Source organism: Brachycentrus maculatus, unplaced genomic scaffold, assembly GCF_059751285.1.
Source record: "Brachycentrus maculatus isolate JH-2025_06_01 unplaced genomic scaffold, ASM5975128v1 h1tg000095l, whole genome shotgun sequence".
Lineage (NCBI taxonomy): Eukaryota > Metazoa > Arthropoda > Insecta > Trichoptera > Brachycentridae > Brachycentrus > Brachycentrus maculatus.
In genome coordinates, this window is record NW_028280849.1 from 369,369 (window position 1) to 395,931 (window position 26,563).

General features: G+C 32.8%; 3 protein-coding genes across 3 annotated transcripts; 2 read left to right on the forward strand and 1 right to left on the reverse strand.

Moving 5' to 3' along the window:
- Window positions 1-291: 291 nt before the first annotated feature.
- LOC148310449 (uncharacterized) lies at window positions 292-5,955 on the forward strand. Its single transcript, XM_088258433.1, has 4 exons — window positions 292-2,178; window positions 2,680-2,734; window positions 2,844-2,906; window positions 4,306-5,955. Exons 1-4 carry the CDS (start codon window positions 826-828, stop codon window positions 5,301-5,303), a joined length of 2,469 nt encoding a protein of 822 aa, XP_088114559.1. The 5' UTR covers window positions 292-825; the 3' UTR covers window positions 5,304-5,955.
- Window positions 5,956-13,643: 7,688 nt separating this feature from the next.
- On the forward strand, window positions 13,644-23,058 carry LOC148310450 (Golgi resident protein GCP60). Its single transcript, XM_088258435.1, has 10 exons — window positions 13,644-13,805; window positions 13,922-14,135; window positions 16,501-16,569; window positions 17,313-17,417; window positions 17,900-18,172; window positions 19,104-19,201; window positions 19,808-20,002; window positions 20,480-20,593; window positions 21,254-21,381; window positions 21,861-23,058. The coding sequence occupies exons 1-10, from the start codon at window positions 13,661-13,663 to the stop codon at window positions 21,975-21,977; spliced, it is 1,458 nt and encodes a 485-aa protein (XP_088114561.1). The 5' UTR covers window positions 13,644-13,660; the 3' UTR covers window positions 21,978-23,058.
- Window positions 23,059-25,068: 2,010 nt separating this feature from the next.
- On the reverse strand, window positions 25,069-26,563 carry mRpL17 (mitochondrial ribosomal protein L17). The gene is made up of 2 exons (XM_088258436.1): window positions 26,256-26,563; window positions 25,069-26,141 (listed from the first exon to the last, which is right to left on the reverse strand). Exons 1-2 carry the CDS (start codon window positions 26,451-26,453, stop codon window positions 25,758-25,760), a joined length of 582 nt encoding a protein of 193 aa, XP_088114562.1. The 5' UTR covers window positions 26,454-26,563; the 3' UTR covers window positions 25,069-25,757.

Sequence of the window (26,563 nt, forward strand, 5' to 3'; positions counted from 1 at the left end):
AGATTACATACTTACTGTCTCATGCAGAACTATCTAAAAAAATCTCCTGAAACATAAAATTGGAGTGATGATTTTCTATTTTGATTAATATTCGTATACCTCCACAAAGAAACCGGTAGTTTTTTTTTGGCTCTACTGCCGCTTCTCCTTTTTTACATTGAAAACTGTTTTTGGAAATCAAAAGTGTAGGTAAGTACTTCTTTCAAAAGTGTAGTAAGTCATTCTTTTAGTTCAACTTTTTCTGCACTACAGATAAATTTGTAGTCTGTGGTTGATGTATATTTCTAGACTAGTATATATCTTTGGATGTGTAGCTGTCATTCGTTTTGATCACGTCTAGTCGCGTCGTATATAGTCTTGGGTCGCGAAAAAGTATTATAATTAAAAAATATGTATACGTAATTCAAAAACAATTATGAATGCATTAGATCAACATCTTAATGGATTTTCTAATATGTTGAGAAAATAAAATAATTATAATAACGATTAGTGGTATTCATAAGAAACCGGCGAAACATTGAAGTAATCGTTGATAACCATACGTATTTCAACAGAAACAAAACATTTTTCGAAATAAGTAATTTTAATACAAATATAGTTATATTGCTGATATTTCCATCTATTTTCTGTGCGACACGCGCTATAATTCAAAGTACTGAATTCCCTCCATAACCCGCTATCCAAAGTTAACGAAATCGAAATAGCCAAAATTATCTCGGACATTTTTATATATTTATGTTTTTTTACAACACGTTTTGTTTTGCCATAATATTATAAGTTATAGTTTTTCGTCAATGGAATTATTACATCTTATTGAATGAAAATATGGAAACAATACATAATTCACCCAAATCAGAGGCCTCTGAAAGCGAGAGCGCACTACATCTTTTTAAAGGTTTTTTGGTAATCGACTCCTACGATTCCGAAGACCATAAAAGTGTTACCAAAAAAGCATGTGATAAAAGGGTACTGGGAACAAGGAGGGATCCCGAAAAAACTAAACGCGATATTGAAAGAGATAAATTTAATAAAACCGCTGAGGATATTGTGAAAAAACTAGAATCTGGCTTAGTTCCGCCCGGAATGGAAATGGAAGTCCCCACACCGCTTGATAAAAGTCTTCACTTTTCTCCCGACGAGGATTGTAGACATCAACTGGACATCCGCACTCAAGAGCTGAGAGAAAGAAGGGATCAGAGAGAGAAGCAAGTGGCTAGAGAACCTCTCGATTTGAATGATTCTTGTATCGATAGGCCGATGGAAAGGAAAAGAATTTGGGACCGGCTCGGCACACCTCCTACCGATGTTCCTGGGTATATACCCCCTCCAGAACAATTCCTGAGATCCTGTCTACCCTCCAACGTGAGTCCAATAAGGTCCTCCAAGTTGATGCCTTTTCAAATCTGCGTCAATAATCAGAGTCCAGAAAGAAGGCATGTCGTGCCTGCTAGATCTGGTTTTCGTTATCAAATGTCAAGATCCCCACTTAATGTAACCCGACCCCTGGGTAATCATTCTAGGTCACCTCGTAGACAGGCTAGATCTAAATCCCCACGTCGTTTCTCTAAATCGCCGCATCAGCAAACTAAATGGCAATGGAAGCAATCTAGATCCCCTCGGAAGCAATTCAGATCCCCTCGGAAGCAATCCAGATCCCCTCGGAAGCGATCCAGATCCCCTCGGAAGCGATCCAGGTCCCCGCGGAAGCGATCCAGGTCCCCTCGGAAGCGATCCAGATCCCCACCGATACTGAGTCAGTCTCCTATGTTCTCGACGCGCCGATATGGAAAATTAAAGCCCAAAACTCCCGAGCGCAGCTCTTCGCGTAAACGTTCCACGGAAAGGTTCCTCCAAGAGTTAATCAAGACCTCGGGAATCAATCCAGAGCTTGGAACGTCTCACCCGTCTGTCATAAATCAGATGACAAATGTGGCTCCTGAACGTTACGATGTTCCTCCACCCGAACCCTTCAGTATGTTCCCCGGATTCCCACTTCCCCCCCTTGTCCCTCAGTTCTGCCAGCCCTCGGTGGAAGAGCTCCCTCTGGCTGCAGCCCCCGCTCCGGAAGTTGCGCCCATACAAAACAATTACTTTCCTGATCACAATTCGAATCCTAATTTTTCTTTCATGCCACGCCAACTTGTATCCATACCAGTGACAGTAAACCAATTTACAGATGTAAGTATTCCTTTTATATTACTTTTTTAATCTTTTGTTATCAGTCCTATGGATGATATCTCAGTTTTCACACAGGATGTTTAAAGTTTTCAAGCGTGACAATAGACAAGCTTACTAATTAGGAATGTGAGAAAACTCATGAAAAATGTTCGAGAGTTTACAGTCACTATATCTTTATTTCATGTTGTATGTCACCCTCGTGTATATTTATATTTTTCTGATTTCATTTATTTACCCTATTATTTTTATTTATGCTATTTTTTTTATTTGGTCAGTATCATTAAGCGTGCAATATGTGTTTCAGTGAAAATCTGTAACTAGGATGAATGTCACTTCACATTAAAATTCATTATTTGGCAGTATGATAGTAAATAATTTTGGAAAATTTATGTAGAGCCATTTTGGTAAAATTCTACTTCTAGGGTGCTTTATTTCGCCACCATAAAACCTTTTATTATTGTTATATACTAAATTTTTCACCAATAATTCCATTTATTTCAGGAAAAAAAATATAGAAACCCTTCCACTTCGAACATAACCATAAGTCTAACTGATGGTGAGTGAGAAATGAATTAATCTTCTATTTGTGTGTATTATTTTATTTGGATTTTCCAAAATGAAAAATTCATTTGAACTTTACCATTACCTAAATGTTTTCTTTTCAGCGTCGAAACCTGAAAGCTCACATAAACTTCTCCCATTTGTGGACAAAAGCATTAAGAATGAGAGTAAGTTTTTTTGTTATAATTTTTTTTTCTTGTTTTGATAATGGTTTAATCTTTAAATCTTATTGAGGGATACAAATATTCTCTTTTTGAATCGGAATTCATATATGTATGTTCATATGACTATTTGACAGTGTTTATAACAAAAATTGCACTCTCCAAATGTCTAGATTTACAGCAATTTTCATTACTTATTCAGCAAGACCCCGCATAATGCTGCTTCCTGATTTACCCGACATTTCCCAAAATCGCACACGATTTTGTCACTTTAGTACTCGCATGCAGTATCTCTGCGCGTTATATATCATGCAGCAGTGTTAAGATAATTAGTATTTACATGTTTTATAAATATTATTTAATGACCTCATTCAATGTGGTTTTTTTAGCAACTTATTGGAACTTATCACCCGCAGAAGCGGAGTCTTACTTTGCTTAAGTATGAATAATATTTAACTTAGAAATCCCTTCTGTGTTTTGATGATTTCTATGGATTTTATCGTCAATTGTTTTTGTACTGTTGCTGTAACGTGATTACTAGATTTCTTAAAATTTAAATATTGCATTGTTTGTTACCAATGCCTTCACCAAAATTACTCTGTCAAGGAGTTCCAATGTCTCCTGTGGTGTATAAAAAGAAAGTGGTTTTACATTTGCACATTGAGAACACTCTGGAAGGAAACACGTGTCAAAAAATATAATAAAAGGGAATGTGCAGTGTCTTGACCTTCGTAAAAATACACAGATCAGCGGTATGCTTCGTTTTGCAGTGATTTTAAAATGTGATTCATTAGTGTCATGTTTAGTGTGAAGTGCAAACCTATTGTTCTATATTATGCTATTAATACCTCGTATGGTTCATATCCACAATGCTTATTATATTTGCTTTTTTTTATTATTTTAAAATTCTAGTTTTTCAATAAATATTTTAGACATATATTTGCTTAAATATTTCAAGAGCAACTAAAATATGGAAGTCTAGGCATTTACAGTTCTTGTCATTGGCTGATTTCAGTGATATTTTTGAAACATTCACCATTTTACCCATGATTGAGAACTACAATACTCAAATTTCGGATATTATATTTTTGCTTCAATTTAAAAGATCTACTGCCTTGTAGCATACAGAAGATCTTTTCAACTAAAGCATAAAAAAAATCTTCAAAAACATTGTTTTTATGATGTCATAAAAGTGTCCCTAACAGTCAATTAAATTGCCAAATGTTGTATCACGGATGCTCATTGATGCGACCAGTTGATTGTTTATAGGGGAGTTTATATGAGATTTCCTTATGTTTAAATTAACTAAAACAATGTCCATTATTTTATTTTCTCTTTCAAGTGCTTTTTTATACAAAAATATTTATGTAAGTTTCTTACAATATTGTTATTGGTTGTATTGCAGTCATTAATCGTTGCAAGGAAGCCGTTTTGAAATTGGAAAATCTTCATTTTCCAAATCGTTTATTTGTGCCGCCAAATAAGCACGTAACACTCAATGACAGTTTTTCTACTAAAACATCGCCGCTGCGTCGACAGCTGGGGCCCACCTACAATTTTACGAGCAAGCCCAACAATACTACTGCTTATCTGGTATCTAGTCTCATCTCCACCCTGGAGTTGGATGAAGCTGTTCCCTGCAATGAGACCGTGCCACATATAAATACAGGACCAAGTACAAAAAACGCCTTCACTCAAGCCAGTGATTTCCAGTGTGATTCCTGCTTCCTTCATAAAATGATACATCAAAAAAACAAAAGTGTAATGACCTTACGGACGTCTACCAGCTCTGTACTCTGTCAGACGACTAACGAAAATCTCCCCAATTCAAATATGGCGTTTACTCCAAATCAGTCTTTACTTTCAACTCAAGAGAAGCCTGTTTCCCTCATGCACATGACACCGGCTCAGATTCTCGTTGCTGAACTAACTGCTAAAGCCAAGAGTCTACAGCGGTCTACTGTGGAAGCTATTCACAAGGCTAGGCAAGATTCCTCTGCAAATATGAACGACAATTTGGGACAATCCGGAAATCTGCAAAAAGATCATTTTAATTCTAAAGAACACGACGATTCATCGAGATTTGATGAAAGACGACAAAAAGATGACAGGCCTAGATCTAGGAATTCGCCAGGGAGGGGGCCATCGAGTCACCAAGATTCTAGGCAAGACTCCAGGCAGGGGTCCAGGCAGAATCAGATTTCCAGATCTGGGCAGAATTTCAATTCCAGAAAGTGGTCGAATTCTAGACGAGACCGGGACTCCAGACAATTTCGGGATCAATCAAACAACTCAAAAGGTCAATCGCAATTAACTGTGGAATATGAGCAGTTCTTGAAAACAATTACCTCAACAAACCGTAATTTTCAACAGGATAACAGTAGAAATACAGAAAGTTATTAATTTTTATTTTTTGCATACATGTCTAAAAGAAAAGTATTTTAAAGTAAATTCTTATGTTTAAACAGCATATTCATTTGCATATACATAATTGTTAAATATGTTATACAGGTATTATACTTTTCATATCGTAGATAGAAATATCATTGTTTGTCCAAATCTTTTCATAATATTATTAATTGGAATATTTGTAAAATAAATACTAAGCCTCGACCGTGGGGTCGTAGGGGCACTGCTTGCCCGGATTTTTTATCTGCATTTGGAATTTATCTGAACAAAATACAATGTTTTGTCAACGGGATTCAACTTGGTTATTTAGTTTTGTTTATGGATCAATCTACATTCATAATAATGATTTTCATTAGTTCATTTGTAATATCTTTTCAGTAATGGGAAAAAACGTAGATTGTTGTTATTATTTATTTTCATCTTTTGAAGTATACTATTATTGCAATTATTTTATTATTTTGTGGTTTCGTGTAATTAACTTGTCCGGGCGTGAGTTTCTGCCTATAAAACTGTATCTGGGGAGAGAGTTTTTTTTAAATATTTTTTTTTACTTTTTATAAGTTTCTATCATAGTAATTGCTATAAGCAACATATTTTCTTGAATAAAAAAATGTTTTTACACAATTAAACATGTTTTGTATCAAAATTACCAATGTTTTATTTCATGAGTTTTCTTTGACAGCGTCATTATGATGACCTTACACCAGCGGTCAGGGAACCGGGGTAAATTACCCCAAATGGGGTAAAAAAAAAATTTTTTTTGGGGTAATAAGGAAATTTTCTAGTTTGCCATTTCATAAACTTGTTAGTATTTTTACAAACTTATACAATTCAGGTGTGTGTAACAGAAATCTATTAAACGCTAAAGACTATTCAAATTGCTCTTACGTCAAAAAGTCCCAATTTTGAAGTAATTGTATTGAAAACCTGAATTTTTGTTTCATCCAATTTAAGAATTTTATTTTGTTTGTCTAACACATACATACTATTTTCATGTTTTTAAAACTTTTTTTATTTTCCGTGTAAATTAATTCAATAAATAATGTTTATTTAAAATATTAAACATTGATTGCTCTTCTTTTCGAAATGGGGGTAGGGGGTAATATCGACTTCCGTAAAATTATTTTGGGTTAATGGTTAAAAAAGTTCCCCGACCGCTGCCTTACACAAACTTTATTTTAACATATTTTTTGAGGAAAATGCTTAAAAGCGTCTATTACATACTGTTTGTAAAAAGACGCTTATAAGCATTCTATTTGCTTACTTTTGGTAGAGCGCGAGCGATGCCAAAAAACATTGTACAGATCGGAATTGGGTTTGTGGTTACTTGTGAAGCAGAAAAATAATCTTAAGTGTAGTTTTAGTGTTTAAATAACCACAGATGGCAGTAAAAGTGCCATTTTATAAATAAATGTCACCGGGCTTTAGTTATAAGCGCGTCCATTCATGGACATCCATACTTTTTTGAGGAAAGTTTTGTTTGGATGACCATGTACGGCCACTCCCGGACAGGTTAAGAATAGAGCAGCAAGAAAAACATTAATAATTTCCACAAAGGAAGAATAAACAAAAAATAGATGAATTGTAATGAGAATATATATATATATATATATATATATATATATATATATATATATATATATATATATATATATATATATATATATATATATATATATATATATATATATATATATATATATATATATATATATATATATATATATATATATATATATATATATATATATATATATATATATATATATATATATATATATATATATATATATATATATATATATATATATATATATATATATATATATTTATAAACATACTTTTTAAATAACTCTGGTCAATATGACTATAGAAAATAATAATTGTAATCATATATAATTTGTATTTTAGTTATCTGGAGAACTGTGTAGTAGTATTCAGCTTGTATTATTTTTGTTCATTTTTTTTTGAAAATATGCAATATAAAAATATATGTATAATTTTTACTATGGTGTTTTTTTTTGTGTGAACACATCTTACCAATACTTTTTCCACGTATTTTGTCATATTTTCACTAGGCATTGCTCATGCGAAGGCAATTCCAAGCAATTATATTTTTTGTTAGCAAGACTTGTTGGGAATATCCCCACTCTGAAGATTTTAAATTGACCTGACCGAAATTGTACATACTTGATTAAACAAATACATGTAAATACGGTTAGCAGCTATCTCACTACGTATTATTACCTGTTTTGAAATAGCTGGCTAGTTTATTATATTTAACAGTCAACCAGTGTACCCAAGCTGACGCGCAACATAGACATAAGGACAGTGAATGTAAGACAATCTGTCGTTTCGACAAATGGGATGATGAACAATGGTCATAAGTATCCGAAGACCTACACTGACAAAACCACCAGTATATTATGTACCTAAGGATCCCAAGGATTGCTTCGAACCCGAAATAAACAAGAGATATACCTTGCACATTATTCAATATTGGACCTTGAACAGGGAGAAGTCAACATCAATTTACCCGATCCCCTGATAAAAGTGCATATATAATATATGATTTGAATATAATATATTTTGCATTTTTGGTGAATTTTCCGTGCTTGTGACATTGTGATTTACTTTAAAAAATGTAAAGCATGCATATGGGCTGTTCCTTACCTGTTATTGAAATCATATTGTTTGTTTTTTAGAAATAAAACACTCAATATTACCTGTAATTTTAAGAAAATGAAAAACTATACTCGCCAAATTATACAGCAGTTTATGAAATGTTAATGCATAGTTCATGTTGTCTTTGAAGGTGAATAATATTTTTAATACGTATTTAAGTGGATACTTATTACATCAGATGAAATGTTATATTATCTCTATAAAAAAAATACAGCATTATATACATAGATTGCATTTCAATTTACATAAGTATGAGATTCTAGTTATGTAGTAGTTAATACAATATAATATTAACGAAACTTACTCTGATACTTTTATTTTTATTATTATTTTTATTGAATCACATTTATGTTGTGGCAAACCCAACAAGGAATTAAATTCTAGATTTTTGTTCAATTCTACTTGATGTTCATTAAATGAGTAAAAAATTTAAGTGAATTTTTTTGGACCAACAGAACTAGTAATACAAATCTTCTTTTTTACCAGCAAAAATAAATAATCTTTAGAATTACGATGTCGTATTTCTCCGAGATTTTTTCCTCAAATCTTTATAAAAGTATGGCGGGCGCTGTGGCGTAGTTGGGTAGACGCTCGACTGCGAAACTGGCGTCTCGGTTTCAATTCCCGCCAATTGCAATATGAATTTAAGAAAGATTTATTTTCAATTGGTCTGGGTGTTTGTGATGTATTTTTCACATTTACCTTCCATATCCTTACTATCCTACCTACGGACAAGCATCTAAAATAGACGCTTTGCGGGTTATTCCTTTTAAAAAAAAAGTAATTAAAATTAACATAATTAGAAAGATTTTTTTCTAAAACCGTAAATAAAAAGCACAAAAATAAAATATAATAATCAGATGAAATAAAATCTATGAAAATTTTCCAAGGTAAAATAATGATTGTTTATTAAAAAAGTAACATTAAAAGATTAAAGATTGTAAATATCAAGAAAAAAATTCCAGGTTTTCCTATAAATTCAAGGTTTTGTTTTTGTAAATTACTTAATGTACAGAAACATTTAATCATGTATAATGATTTTATTATTTGTTAACCATATTTTAGTGGCTATGTTTAATATGTAAAAACATAACACACATATTGATGTTGTTTTATTCTATTAAATGCTGGAAATCTTGCGTTGTGTTTATTTATGTGCCTTCATAATCCATTAAGATTTTTTTCAAATAGTACGTATATTTGTGAAATAAAGATATGTACGTCAGTTTTAAAATTTTTTATAACAATCCCATTTTGTGTAATAGATTATCTTGTTTAAATCATACCTTGCAATAACCAAAAATACCAGGCTTTGTTAGATGTTGTAGAGTTGTTACTCATTTAATATTTTTTATTAAATGTGTAACAACTCTACAACAACTAACTAAATTTTCCATTATTGCAAAGTGAAACTTAAAATAACTTGTAATTATATACATTGTGTGCAGTCTAATATGCCGGTATACCGGTTTGGTCAGTGCCCTGAAATTGTAAAGAATAGAATATTTCGAGACCTATGTACTCCGCATGCCTCCTGAGAGCCTTCATCAAGCTTGCCTCTTGTACAAGGCATCAGGTTCGCGCCGCCCATGATGGCCACTGTTCTCAATTTGTCGGCAGTTCTCGTCAGAACTTCGGGACGTGGATCTGACTTGGGAGGATGCAAGGGAACTGGCAGCCGACAGAAAAGCCTGGAGACAGTTTGTGGACTCCCTTTGCTCCACCTAGGGAGTGGATATGGTTTAATAATAATGTACACAGCAGTGTGACAGTGAATTGTGAATGTAAGTTACAATAATGGGCAAGGGGCCCTTGTGAAGTTACCCCAAAACTGTAGCGCGAGTGGTATGTTTGCTTCAGCACACATACCACACTGGGATGGGCTAAAAAGACATTGAATGACAGGCTTCTGGAAGAGGCTAATGAAGAGCTCCAATTTCATCATAAAACTGCTTGTGGAACACGGATGGGGGCCGGACATGTGGCAGCACTGGAGCGCAGTGTTGCGATTGCCAGCCAGTTGATCCTCTCAAATCGTCCCTCCAGAATTGTCACCATGTTATATATAGGGTCCGCCATCTAAAGTTTTTTTTTTCAACTAGTGCTTATTTCGTGAATGGTAACACTTAGCTCATGTCTGATTTGACAGATAATTAGTTTTATCCTTCCGCTGAGCGAATATGGTTGTGTATACGCTTGAACAACGCTGGGAAATATTGCGACATTACTTTGAAAATCATGGTAATGTTGCAGAATGTGTGCGAAAATTGCGTACGGTTTTTGGAAGAAGAGAAGCACCGTCAGCTCCGTATGTTCGTTATCTTGTGAAAAAAGTGAAAGAAACTGGCATCCTCATCGATAAACCAAAGCGTGAAAAGCCAAAAACAGTGCGTACACCCGAGAATATCGATGTTGTGGCAGAAAGTGTGCGTGAAGCGCCATCAACATCAATTCACCGTCGTTCTCAACAATTGAACATTTCGGAGACATCATTGAGACGAATTTTGCATAAAGACCTTGGTATGACGCCATACAAAGTCCAATTGGTTCAGGAGTTGAAGCCAACTGACCATCCAATGCGTTTTCGCTTCGCTGAGTGGGCCTGCGATCGACTTACAGAAGATGCCGATTTTGCCAAAAAAATCATCTTTTCGGATGAAGCTCATTTTGATCTTGGCGGGTATGTAAACAAGCAAAATTGTCGTATTTGGGGCACAGAAAACCCGCACGCATACATTGAAAAGCCGGTACACCCAAAACGAGTCACTGTTTGGTGCGGATTTTGGTCCAGAGGCATAATTGGGCCATTTTTCTTTGAAAATGAGCAAGGAGTGGCCGTTACAGTCAATGGCGATCGTTATCGGGCCATGTTGAACGGATTTTTGTTCACAAAAATTGAAGAGGAGGATATTGGCAACATTTGGTTTCAACAGGACGGCGCTACGTGCCACACAGCCGAAGCTACACTCGATGTTTTGCGCCCTGTTTTAAAAAAAAAAAAGTTATTTGGCGGACCCTTTACAATATTTCTATTTTTGTGTGATTTTCTTTCTCATACTTTGTAGTTGTAAACAAAATACGACTTGCTAAGTATTGGATCCACCGCTTAGTCTATCTAGAATAAAATTATTATTATCCTACAGATTTTCATTGACTTTAAATGTATAACAGTTGTGCTTATTTGTCAGTGAAATTTATATATTAATATAATATAGCTATTAGAGTGTTTGTGTATACATAATATAGCTATTAGAGTGTTTGTGTAGGGCATATGTGTGGTTAATTTTTTTCCTTTTCATGGTTGATATCTTAATGTATTCACCTGATTAAATCTGTGATGGTGTATAGTGATGCAATATTTGGTGTTTTCTACATACTCTATGATAAACCATCGCTGCAAACCATACATGGATCTGTAGTAACCTGTCATCCCCATTTTCAAAACTGCGGATATTATTTTATATTGGAATATCTTAAACTGGATCAGTGTAAATAATTGTAAAGTTCTAATATCATTAGTATTTATTATGTCGTATCTTAACTGATTATTCAAATAGTTTGTTTGTCGCAATAAATCTTAAAAATTTTACACATTTTCTCCATCCAAATATAATCCTCACCCTTGAGATACCAAACTAAAAAAAGGTAATTATTATGATAATTTTATTTTCATGTCTCTTTTAACTGTAGGCCTGGTTTAGTGTGCCTATTGTGAGTCAAGCACTCAACAGGTAAGTGTCATTTACGGAATTGGCCGCACCCCACCGCCAACCTTTCAGTTCTGATAGTGAAATGTTCATTAGGCAAGAAGGAACCGGTATGCATGCAACTAGAAATTGTAAAAGTTTAAAGTTTGCAACACAATATGAATTAATATAGTGATTTATTGTATTAAAATGTGTATATTGAACTGTGTTTCTAATTTAAATGAACATGAGAAATGTCCCTTTTTCCTCATGTCTGTATTTAGTTCCACTTATATAAATAGTCTAATACTTGTGCAATAACTCTTATTATTATAAATACTTAAGTTTATGTTTCATACTATCCTAGTCCATAATACAAAACATATTAACTTAATGTACAAACTGTAACTAAATCTAGTATTTATCCATCATAATACTCTATTAGTATATCTTTTGCATTTTAATTTCAAAATAGTAATGTAATATTACTTTTTATGTATCTTAACTCGTTTTATTTCTACATTTTTACATTTCAACACAGATGAAGAAGAATATGGAAGTCTGGGTATTTATAGGGCTCATGATCTGTCACAGGCTGGTTAAGTGTTCACTTTATACATGTGTAACATTCACCACTCTGTCCATGATTGACAACTGTACTACTCTAATTTTTGGAACTCATACATACGATAAATCTCACGTCACTTTATATGTGATATTACAGCAGTATCTATGGTTGGTTTTAGTAAGCTTTTATTAAGCAGGGACCCCTTTCAATGTTTTGTTGATAATTTTTTTTTAAATACCTAAATATACCATACTCTATAAATTTATCAATATATTTGTTCAATAACAACAACAAAAATGTTGAATGAATACCTTATAATTTGAAATTGAAATACCTTATAAATTTTATTAATTGGAATATAAATATCTTCTAATCATGCAATTACTTGGAGTTAATATGATATTGGGATTGCAATAAAATCAACAAAGGTATTTTTTGTATTATCCCCTATGCCTTTTCTGTTTTCTTTTGTTGCCTGCTTCAATCCTAATAACACTATGTCACATTTAGAGTCTTGGTAACCTAATAGAAAGTTATATAATAAACTAGGAAAAACTATAAAGTTGTTTTATTGTATAAAATGCAGCTCCACTAAGAAATTTTAGTACAAAACATAAATCCAATAGCAGGTAGTATTACCTGCTATTGGATTTATAGGAGTATTACCTGGAAGAGTGAAAAAAATGCAGCACATTATTTTTTATACCCAGAGAAAAGTTGATCACCGAGAGACTTACATTCAATGACTAATTTTTGGTATAAAATCTCTCAGTCAATATTAGGGGTAGAGGTAGCACCATTTTTTTTTCATCATGAAAGCTTACACTTACGCTGACCTTATAACGAAAACAAAAGCAGAATTGTCGAAAGACCTTAATATCGGGGTTTTCATATATGTTACATCTTGATTTCGAATTGTTATAATCTAAAGTTGACGTACGCGTCGTGGATTATATGTATAATAAATCACATCAATAACTCCCTTTAAATAATGGAATTGGTGGTGTTGGTCAACAGCATTAACCATTGTTTTCGTCTTGATTATAAAAATATGTGTTTTTTGAGGTTGTATTAGTTTTGTTTTGATTTAATAGCAGTAGGGATATGTATCGAAAGTAAATGAGTTAATATCATAATTAGGCATATGATAAGCAGCGTTGCATAGGTCGCAACTAGAATATATAGCTAATTGAGTGTCAAGAAACGCTTATTTCATTTCCTCAATTCGATATCATTACCTACATAGGTATTCATTTTCTACGTAAGTAGGCACTTCTTTTTCTGATGAGTTTAGTACTTACATTAATATTTTCAGGATGGTAACACATTATCTTGATAGCCATTGTTTTGTTGACGTTTCTCGATTTTTATGTCGCTTACGTCGTTGTGGATATTTTTAGTAATTATCGAAAATGGCTGTCGGCGGCGAAGGGGGTGTCAAAGTTAGATTAGAAAAATTATCCCTCGACACTGACCAGGGGATTATAGAACATGAAGAGCAAAAATGGGGCTTAACATTGAAAGAGGTGTACCGACTCGGCTTGAGTTTTTACAAAGGTATATTTCAATACGTAAATTTTTATTACAATTTTTCACCGCTGAGATATCTGTCAAATAAACGTCAGACGTTGATGTTTTTGATTCGGTAAATCGTTGATGTGCTTTATTTTTAGATAAAGAAGGAAAAGCGTTGCACTTGAGTTATGAAGATAAACTTAAGCTTATTTCCTACACGCAACAAGCGATGCATGGCCCATTCAATGTAAAAACTGCACCTCCTCTCGGTGTTTTGGACGTCATCGGAAGAGACCGTAGAGCGGCATGGCTGGAATTAGGAAATATGTCCCATACTCAGGCTATAGTTGGTTTTATTCATATGCTAGATAGGTGAGAAAACTTTTACCCGTTCTTCTATTTGTACCTTTACCTTGTGTCATTTTACTAGGTGACTAGAAGCAACATCAGCTGGATTTGACCTAAACATATAGGTTCTACCGCCATTGGGTGGAACAAAGATGGCCTTGTCGATTTTTTTTATTAGAAGGTAATTGTAATGCCACAAATTCACATCTGGGTAGCGCTTGTTTGAGTAACTTATTAAAAACATCATAGTTTTTATTGTGGTTTCTCGGCTATGACACTGATTTGTGAATTTTTTTTACAACTCAATTTGTCCCATCCAATGGCAATAGATGACTGTATATTTTATTTCCCCTTCTTAGTGTAAGTTTGGGTACCATGGGTGCATCCTGTATTCAATAGCCGACCAGGTATTTTCACTTTAATAGTGTTCACTAAATATGCTGCCCTCAACAGGCACCGGAATCATCCTCTTTTTAGTGTAGGCCTTTTGGCCTGTTTTTAAGAGGGACTAGCCTTCTGCAATGTAGATTCCCAACTGTCAATCCATCTCTTTGGTGATCTGCCCGGAAGCCATCTACCTTAGGATCGGCCATGCAGTGCGATATGTGAGGAGAACCATTGTCTTCTCCGTTGTCTTCCCCACGTAACAATATCTTCGATCTCACATATTTCTCTACCAGAAATATAATACGAATAATCATGTCTTTATAATTATGATCAAAGCATCTATTCTCTTTAGCAATTATATGAGAGAGAGGAAAAACTAAATTATTAGCAATTTCTAAATAAAATATAACATAATAAAACCCTTATCCGCACCCCAATGGTGCATAGGGCACTGCTTCATATAAACGCAGTGTTATCTTGATCGTTTACACAAGAAGGAAAGGTGATCAGCCCTCCGCTTCAGGTACCAGTCCAGGGTAATAATGAATAAATATGACAGTGAAAAAATCACTTATATTAATTTGACCCCCCCTGGGAATCGAACCCGGGACCTCCAGTATGGCAGCCGAGCGTGCTGACCATTACACTACGGAGGCGGACAAAATTTTTCATTAAGTCCATCCATCCATTATTATGTCAAACCTGGACTTGCCCAGACTACTTTTGGGTGGATCTGATTATTTTTTTGACCTTGGTTGTGATAATAAATTTCCTCCATAAATTTGAAATTATAAAACTAACATTAGACCTATTAAAGGATTTTATAATTCTCTGTAAGGACTTTTGATGTTGATTTAAATGCGGTATATCTTTAGAAGAAGAAAAAAATTACCTCCTAAGATGAAGAATACTATACTCCCATAGAGGATATATTCCACAGATTACAACTTATGATAGTCAAATAACTATATGCTAAAACAATCCTTGCATATGCATTTAAGAATTGCTGTCACATAGAACTTTATACTCATAAATAGAACTACAAGATCCAAAAGACAGAAACACATCAAACAAAACCTAACATGTACCTCTTTTGGTCAAAATAATTTTGATTATTATGTAATAAAATTCTACAACCTACTTCCTGTATTCATAAGGTCATTGAATAACAAAACTATGTATATTATATTATATTATATTATACTGTGCTATTCATAAATGGATAATGGAGGCGTGTGTATCTGAAATGGATTGCATCATTCATCCATGTCGTATTTGATTGCATATTGTAAACAATTTTCATTTCATGTAATTTTATAAATAAATATTGTAAAATAATTTTAATGAATTATAAAATGCGAAAACATGAATACAATAGGTTTATTGATTTCCAACATTATATATAAACATAAAACTGGTACCTTTTTAGAAGTTTATATATATATATATATATATATATATATATATATATATATATATATATATATATATATATATGTGTGTATATATATACATACACATATATATATACCTTTTTAGAAGTTTATATATATATATATATATATATATATATATATATATATATATAAACTTCTAAAAATGTACCAGTTTTATGTTTATATATAATATCGGAAATCAATAAACCTATTGTATTCATGTTTTCGCATTTATAATTCATCAAAAATTCATACTATTCACTCAAGGTTTTGTCAAGGTGATGTTTATTCTACAATGTGTATTAAACTAAGGTCATTAGGTTTCGACCAATTGCATTTTTATCACAACTCTAATGTGTTGTCTTTTTTTTACTTAATGTAATTCATTTAAAAAAAAATAATAGCGTTACTCATTACATTTTCGCATTTTGCAACGCTGACATTTTTTCCTTCTTTCTTCTCCCTCCAATTCCATGTCCAGTTTCCTAAATATTTGTGATCACCATTCTGAAGGCCTCCCTTTTCTGTTTATTGTATTATAATATGTAGGTATTTGTTCATTCCAGATTGTGCCCTTTATTTAAAACTTATGTCGAGGCAAATAAAAAGGACAGTGATGAAAAAAAGAACCAGAAGTAAGTTTTCATAAAATACAATGATTATATTTTGAATAATATTTATATTTTTCTTAGTACGTATATTGCAATTAAAGAATCAAAGAATGCTTAAAAAAATGGATAAAAAATTATCAACCAAAATTATCAATGTTGAAATTGCATACTGCATATTATCAATGTATTGTTTAATGATGTATAATTGATAAATTTTTCCCATTTTCACAATGTCATTAATGAAAGAAAATTACACAACTCAACATCTACCTCTAAAACTATTGTTATCTAATTGACTCTTAAAACTATTGTTATGTATAAATTTTCTAGCTTATTTCTTTGTACTCAAAAACTGCAGAAATGCTATTTACACATGGTACATATTTACTAGTTTTATTTTTATTTTTATATGTATGGTCGTCCCTGACAGCAATAAAATGGTCTAGCTTGGTAATAAATAAATGTTTCATACCATAATAATATTGGAACTTATCTGCTTGAAACAGATAAGCGTTATTCCTATACCATTCGCATAAAGTACTCATATTTTCTATTACAGTTATATAGCAGATATTCTGTTGTATACTTTGTATATAAATGAAATGCGTATTTTGTATATCAAAAGCATTGTTAACTTTGGGTATGGTAATACATATACAATGTGTAATACTACTTAAAATCCTACTCCGTGACTACCGGTTTCGGAATAATGAAATGTATGTTAAATTTACTTACACTTAAGCTTATTTGTCTATCGTTGATTTTAGGAATAAATTAGATGAAGAATCTAAGGAGTTAGCAGAAATACAAAAGAATACAGATTTGGAACAGAGAAGGCTGCAGCAGCAAAAGTCAAATGAAGATGAACAGATGTAAGCCACTTCAATTACATAATTATATACCTATACTGCCATACAGAACCTAATGTGCAGTTAAAGCACTTGCTGGATATTGGCAGTGAAATCTGAAGACTTCTACAAACAAGAAGATGTGCTATTTTTTTCCTGGAAAACATATAATTTATTAACACTTTGCATGCCTTCTACACGGATCTGTGTATCGTGCGTCTAGCGCATGGTGCCCACTACACGAATCCGTGATCGCGCACATTAACATTGAAACGCGTCAGTCTATTGTTTGCACTGCTGGTGAGAGTTGGATACACGGATCCGTGTGAGGGTGTGAGGTATAAATGGGCAAATATACCACAATTAAAAAAAAAATTTAATTGGTAATAAAGACACTTCTGGAAACAAAAAAAAACTGGTAATTTTTAAAAAAATGTCACATTTTTTAAAGGCAGTGAATGTGCTAAAGAGGTTTCATAATATAATGTGTGTATATTTATTTTCAGTCGTCGTATAAAGGATGCACTAAATGAGCAAACATATGAACAGTTTCTTCAATATGCGCGACAACAATTTCCAAGCAATCCTGACCAACAGGCCGTACTAGTCCGACAGTTGCAAGACCAGCATTACCTTCAATACATTCAGCAGCTAACTCTCAACCGTCAGGCAGCTAACCAGAGAGCTTCAGAGAGCAATAAGGAAATACAGACAGAGAACGAATGTGCTGACACACAGTTCCCCGATGATAAGAAAAATATCACTTTCCAAGACAATGAGTAAGAACTTTTTTTAAATAATGTTGGCTTGAAAGTATTTTATTATATTATTTCTATTATTTTTCCGAGCTGTACAGTAGTGACTGTTTTGTCAACCTCCAAATTGTAGTGGTTAGCTTGTTCAGCTACAGCTACAAGGCTATGAGGTCCCGTGTTCGATTCCTGGGGAGTCAAAATAAATATAAGTAATTTTTTCACATTAATATTTATATAATATACCATGGACTGGTACCTAAAGCATTGCACTGATTAACTTGCCTTCATGTAATTAAAAATCAAGTTAACACTGTACCAAGTTAATGCATTGTCCTATGCACCATATTTATGGTGTAGTTGGTCAGAAATAAAATGTATATGGCAGATATTATAAACTTTTTATTTTTATGAAGATTTCTTTAATATCTCAACATAGATGATGAAGTGTATTGAAAATATGGAAGTCTGGGCATTACAGGCCTTATAACCTGGCATTGGCTGGTTTAGTTGATCATAATAAATACTGTGTAACATTCATCATTCTACCCAAAATATTGCTTTTCATAATAAAAGCGATATTTTGGCAACATATTACGTAATATGTTACTCAGTTGAGTATTGAACTATAAAATGTGTGATACTAATGGTGCGCTACGAGAGCCGAGGTTAAATAATAATTTTTAAATTTGGTTCTGAAAAATAGTCCTTCATTGTTGTTAATTGTATGGCATAGAAATTTTAATCTTACAAACAAATTGAAGTTATCGAATTAAAATAAAATATATAAATTTTTTTTTAAATAAAAAATACCAGCATTTCAGCTGTAATAATAAAAAAATAATAATCATTTAATTGAAAAATGTTAAAATGAATGTATTTTTTTTCTGTGGAAATTTGTAGTACTTTTTGATATTCTGATAAATGTAATAAAGTTGATTAATAAATAATCTTACAGATCTAACCACTTTACGTCTCTTGTGGAGAGTAATGATAATGAGCAGACAGAGGAAAGCTCCCAAGAACAACACGAAGACAGTCAGTCTGATGAAGGAGGTATCAATTATATATCCTTTTTATAATTAAATATCCTATCTATCTCTTTTGTATTGTGCTGGCTTGTATGTTTACTTATTATGCAGGTGTGGCCACACCAGTCCAGGGTTACATTTAATAAATGTTACCCTGAACTGTTACTTGATGCATAAGACTGCTGTCGTGTAATTTACAATCAACGCTATGCTGCATCTTATAAGATGTTTTGTGTACCACTGAGTTCATATAAAGAACATAAAATAAGAAAAAAAACTAATAAATTTTCTTAGACCCCGTACACATTATAAGCGACACGTTGCTCATCTTGCAGGTGCGTTTGTATGTACAAGACCAGTTTGCAATAGAAACAGTCAAGTGTCTTAAGATACACATAATTACCATTAGATGTTCACATGAGACATATGACAGTCAATTGAGATGTGTACGGTTGGGATAAAGAGTTTGAAATGGAAAGAAAAAACTCATAAATTATAAATTTAAACCAAGCATTTCCAAAATAACGAAGCGTTTTAGGGAAGGGTTCATAAATAAATTCTGCTACAGTATCTTCAAAAGAATCTATAAAATTATTAGCAACCATATATAGATTTTTGAAAATATTTACAGACAGCTACGTGGTAGCATCTCCCAGCATGTGGACCAGGAACGGGCTGGCCCAGTTCAAGCAGGCCGTGAGGAACGCGGCGGGTGGAGGCGGAGTCCTGCAAGTGGGCCACGGAGAGACTCTCACTGTGAGAGTTCCCACACATGAGGGCGGAAGATGTCTCTTCTGGGAGTTTGCCACAGATAATTTTGACATTGGTACGTTTGTTGAAGTATCAATAAAATTTATTATTAATTTATTTATTTCAGATTACAAGGATCTATTATTCATTAATATGATATAGAATATGAAATTGGTAAAAATCTCGCTGTCATATCCCTACTAGGAAACAAGGAAAGGTCACGTGTCTGATGGGAGGAAATTAAATTATTTAAAAAAAACATCCGCTCCCTAGGTGGAGCATATGTAGTCCACAAACTGTCTCCAGGCTTTTCTGTGAGCTGTGAGCAAGCCAGATCCGCATCCCGAAGTTCTGACGAGAACTGCCGACGAATTGTCAGCAGTGGTCTTGGGCGGCGCGAACCTGATGTCTTGTAAAAGAGGCAAGCTTGATTAAGGCTCTCAGGAAATAAATAAATAGCATAATAATATAATATAATAAACTAATAAATTAAAAGTATGTAACTTTAATGAAATTCAGAAATATACATCGGTTTTGTTATTTCTGGCCCCAGGTTTTGGAGTATTCTTCGAATGGAGTAAGCCCCTTACAACGCAAGTGACGGTTCATGTGACTGAAAGCGATGATGATGTAGATTTGGATCAAGAAGACATAGATGATGCAGACGGTAAGAAAAACTTTGCTCATGGAAAATTTCATTTAGTCAATGATGTCTCTTCTATATCGAATACAACCTGTGTTTAGAGTTTTGTAATCATCTACATATCAGCTGTTGTAAGTAAATACTATCGCCTCGATACCATATCAGCATCGTCTCTTCTCTCCAATGCTGATTTAGTGTGCACACACAATCCGCGTTTCTTGCACTTATGTTACACGTGAGCTTATGTTCCTTTCGTTCCCCTGATTTTCATAGCTATAATAGACATTTCACGCAATGTACGCTGAAGTTTAACTAAAAATAACTGTGCTTTCATTTACAAACAACCACAGACAAAAATTCATTAGACAAATGCTCATTGATGGTGAGTTTGACAGCTCACCGTTTATATAAGTTGATGGAAAACTGTGAGCTCTAGCCATGCCAGCAGAAAGATGCTGCACAGTGCTAAAGTGATGAGGTGTGGCTGGTAAGTTGCTGAGATGATTAATGCCTGACTACCTTAACCAGAGTTCATCATATGTATGTAAATGCGCCAAAATTGTGACTTCTTTGCCAGCGGTTGAGATTTGAAGAATTTATAAATAATAAGCCAACCAACAATTTTTTAAATTTTGCCTTTATGTACTATGATTGTAATTTCATCATAAATGTTTTTTTTTCCAGAAATTATAAACACAAGTGATCTTGAATGTGGATCTGACCAAGTAGGAATGTTTCGTTCTGGACTGTCCATGCTGAAGGCACCACTCAGTATCGTTATTCCTATATACAGAAGAGACAGTCATCTTGAGGTAATAACTGTTTTCTTGATATTACTTAACATTGTCCGACATTACTTTTATAGAGAAATTAATTTTATTTTTACAAATTAGCTTATTACTGTTTTTTATTTTATTTAACTTGCAAATTATCTTAACATTATTATTTATTTACTGTTGTGTTTTGCATTGTTCTTCTATTTATTTATTTTTCTATCTTTATTCCAAGCCTTGCGATGAAATGTGGATTCCTGTGAGGTTCATATGGCATATACATTATATATGTTACATATAATGAAACAATAAAAAATCATTTCATAAAACTTTGGGTTGGGATATCCATATTTAGTTTTATATAGTACATATTGATTTTCTACTTTTATTTGAAATATGTATTTACTTATTTTTTAATTCTTGTTTTAAATTTTATTGTTTATTACTTTATTTTGTCTTCTACATATAACACAATACACTTGATATTACATTAAATTGTAAAATTTGTTGTATTTCAGATTTATGCCGGATCTCACGCATACCCAGGAGAAGGAGTGTATTTACTGAAGTTTGACAATACATTCAGCTTGTGGAGATCTAAAACATTGTACTATCGAGTTTATTACACGCGTTGAGAGTCACAACTAAAAACTAAGATTCAAATTTATATGCCCAGCATTGTAATGGCACAAATGTCAGTTACAAATTTTTTGTGAATGTTAATTTCTAGCTCCAGACAAATGTCAGTTACATACACCTTTTGGGAATACATACTCTTGTAGATATCGATATCGATAACTTCATCCATGCACAAATCATGTTGCAGAACATATTTACGAAATAAATTATATTTTTACGAACTGGATAATATATAAATAAATTATATCTTATTAACTACATAATATGTGTAGTGAAATTGGTGTTTATAGATGTATAAATAGTATGAAAATGTAAGATTTAATAATTTAATTCAAAACAGTAATTTATGTCAACTTATCATTTCGCTTCTTAAGAACTTTAATTAACAGATTATGTACCTATTACATATTATGTACATATATTCTATAATGTTATAAATGATCATGTTTTGGAATGGTTTTTATTCACATATGGGTATAAGTGCAAAACGGCCAGTATCCGCTACTTTTACGTCTGAAAAATAATATGAAAGTACTACTACTAACCCTTATCTGTACCCAATGGTGCATGAGACACTGCATTGAATCAACACAGTTTTACTTTAATTGTTCAGTATGTGAAAGCAAAGTAACTTCGGTACCAGTCCAGGGTGATATAATAGCAGCCAAACCTGCTAACCATTACACTAAGAAGGCGGACAATATTAAACAGCATGACTTATTTTAGGTCACTGATTTCTGACCAGATTTTTCGAAATACAGTTGAACCTCGATTATCTGGACTTCTATTATCGGGATTTTTGATTATCTTGATTGATCAAAATAAAATAAAATGAATTTGCTGATTTGCACGAAACAAATTGCGTCTATCGTTGTAACATTGTAATGCATAACATTTTTCTCTTTGCTTTATGCATTCTTCTCAGCGACATCCTGGAAAATATGAATCAACGTGTACATCATTTGTGATTTGGCTACTTTAAACGGAATTTACTAATTGATTTTTTTAATTAAAATAATTTTATGTTGAAGCTGTTTTGTAAATCTAGACTAATAAAAATTATTAATACTGAATGTACTTGTCAATTATAATTTTTTCAATTACCCAGATTATCTTCATCCCCAATTACATAGTGGTTTGTATAATTGAGGTCCTACTGTAGATAGTTTAAAAAAAAACTTTCAGCAAAAAAAATATATATTTTACATAAATATTAAATAATATACAATCAAAGCAATTTCTTTATACCAGTGGATATTTGCAGTTTTGCAATTTTATACTGTTCATGTGTGAATTTAATAGCAAATTTGTGCCAAGCAGCTGAAACACTGGTTAAATTTTCTGTGCAATTTTCTCTCGTCATTAGTTTTAATTTCAACTCTCCTAAAAGTATCCACTCATAACCCGCTATATGTACATATACGGAATTATTATCAATATTTTAGGCATATTTGTGATTATAATTTTGTATCTTATAGAGTTCTTTTGTTTTAAATAAGTACCAATCGTGTTTTGATTTTTTATTGCTCTTGTTTGTTTCATGAAAATTACTTAAAATCTATTTTAAAAATACATTTATAGTCTTACATCTTTATTTATTGTTATTTTAATGTATTTTGTTTGTTACAGCTAAAATCACTCGTAAACAAGTGGAGGCTTAGTAATTTATTTATTTTTAAATCAGGCGCCTTGTCTGGTGTGCCTATGTGCAGTATGCTAAATTTTATCTAAGCGTTTTTTTTATTGGTTGACTGTAGTTGAGTGGATAATTAAGCTTGGCTAGTTATTCCAGTCTGAAAATACTCTGCTGATTACAAAGTTTTTCTTAGCGTTGAGATGGAATCGGGGACAATAGAGCTATTCAAAATTAGGTGTTACTAATTTTTATATGATTTAAAACAAACTAATTTTATGAGTTACATTATTGTATTATTTAGGTTTAGTATTCCAGTATCCTTCTCAGTATAATGTAATGGTAGTTTAAAGAAAATTATGTGTTTAAATTAATAAATATACTTATTATTACACTTTGTCTTTTTGTTGTTGTTGCATGTTTATTATATTCTTCCTCTTCTTTTTGAAGTACTCTGCCCGTGTTTGAGTATAGATGATTACCTGCTCGTCTCCACAATCAACAGCTACCATTTTTTTTTAATTATAAATAATAGACTTGTTTTTTACCATTTGAGTTTTATATTGTTTCAAGTTTCGGAAGCTACAGATACTTCCATCTACGGGTTTGAATATAGTCGTTATAATATAATACTCAAATGATAAAACCTTGTCTGTCTAGGGCAGCACGAAACAGTTCCTCCACACCATCATCCTGGTACACTCTGGAATGTTCCGAAGCCAGGAGAGTTGCCTTCTTCCAACCCCTCTGCAACCCTCAATCTTCCCTTTTATGACCAGTTGTAGGATGGCATACTTTTCACCTCTAATTATGTGACCAAAAAACGAAGTTTTACGGAGCTTGATTGTTGTGAACAATTTTCTCTGTGCATTTGCTCTACGCAGTACTTCAACATTACTAATCACGTTAGTCCAGGATATTCTCAACATCTTTCGGTGGATCCACATTTCAAAAGCCTCCAAGCGGTTAATGATTCATGGTCCATACCTCGACACCATAAAGTAAAACTGGCATTAAATTTTAAGTTGGCAATGTATTACATCATTCAGGGTATGCATGTTTTTGAAAAGTTTATACTATTGCTATTAAAAATAGTGCTAAACAGGTTTCATCCTGTCCATTACCACTCTTATTACATATTTGTTTCTGTATTAAGTTGGTAGTGTCCAAGCTATAGAAAGAGATTCGAAGCTGTGCCAGCTCGAAGTGAAATTGTCAAAATGTCTATTTCAAATAAAACTGTTGATCTGTCGATTATTCTGCATAAGTAGTTGACAGTGTCAACCATACAAATATAACAGCCAGATGTAAATTTAAATGCAAACTTTAGCTTATATTGTCTTAGGCTCTAAAGTCAAGACCATTAGTCGATTTGGTTCAAATCAAGTTTTGACATTAATCCTGGGTTTTGACCGCATACCTAGCAGATTTGGTATTTAAATAATAATAACTGGTTCACCTAGTTTCACATTTTATTGACTACATTTACTTATTTATTATTTCATTGTTACATATCTGCAGCCTCGTTTGCAAAATTTAATGTTTTATGCGCATTAAAATTAAAAGCAGGTATATAAAATCAGGGTTGTTTTTAAATGGAGTGTTAAAATCGCTCAATGCACATTTTTAAAACTCCTCCAAAGTTTGAATTTCTTGCTTACTTACTGCAGGTGTGGAACAAATATTTCTTACTGTATTTTAATAATGTGAGTAGTCCACTTGCAAACCAAGCTTTGTTATTTTATTTTTTTAGCCAATGGCGCCTATCGGTAGAAAATTAAACATATTAACATCCATATTTAACATAATGCCAAAACTCATTACGTTAGGAATAAAATGGAATAGGAAAATCGATTGCAATCTCTAGCAAAACTCGCTATACTGATCGACAATTCACTTTTTAAAATCTTTCAAAAAAACCTCATATTGGTAGAAGATTTAATATTCTACCGAGACGCGCCATTGTCTAAAAAACTTAATGTTTGAACATTTAACGTGGTTTGCAAGTGAACTACTCATGTAATGTATTTCACTCCATATTAAATTTTAGATGTTTCTCGATCATGTGAAATACCTAATATGTGGGTTATTCACCTCTGATATCCTGTGATTAAATATAAAACAGAATATCAGACCTTTTAAATCAAGAGATTTGTTCAGGCTTATCGACTTCCTGCGGCTCTGGTGATGTAATTTTTTCTGCCATTTCTGCATACTTCTGTTGCCGGAAATCGTACTTAGCTGCGTCTAATAAAACATTGTGTATTAAATTCCTATTTTGAGTCGTGTTAGCTCTGACTTCTGGGAAAGGGTTGCCGCGTAATTCTAAAACGGCTTTATCATAAGGCTGTCCGGGATATGGTTTTGGCGCTTTGTACATCCTCGTACAGGACACTTCCATGTTTTCAAATCGAGGGGCGAGAACTTTAAACAACTTGTGAACTAGCGGCTTTTCCAGGAGCCAATAGTCGGCTAACTCCATAGTTGCTTTGTGACAGTCTCCATAGCGAATAGCTTCAGATATCAGCTGCAATAAATATTTCAATTAAGATAATGCTCCCAAATATCATGGTTCAGTAAATTTAAAAAATATATATATGTACGTTTATATTTATAAATGCAATAATAACAATTTTCTCACCCTTTCAGCGTATTGTCGAGATTCATCGGCTCTGTTATAATTCAATTCTATACGTTCGTACTTTAATAAGGCTGTGACAGTTTTTCTCAATTTGTCCATACGACCTTCCGGCCCCCTCGGTTGCTTTAGATTTCTGTGCCTTGGATTAATTTTAACTTTTACTTTTGAAACTAATTTCGAAACATTAGCTTGGTTCATTTTCAAATATTGTTGTTTTACAAACCTTCCCAAAAACCCAAATGTATTTGCCGGAGAGATAGCAATTCAAATTTGAGGTTATATCTCAATTATATCTATTTCAGTTTTAC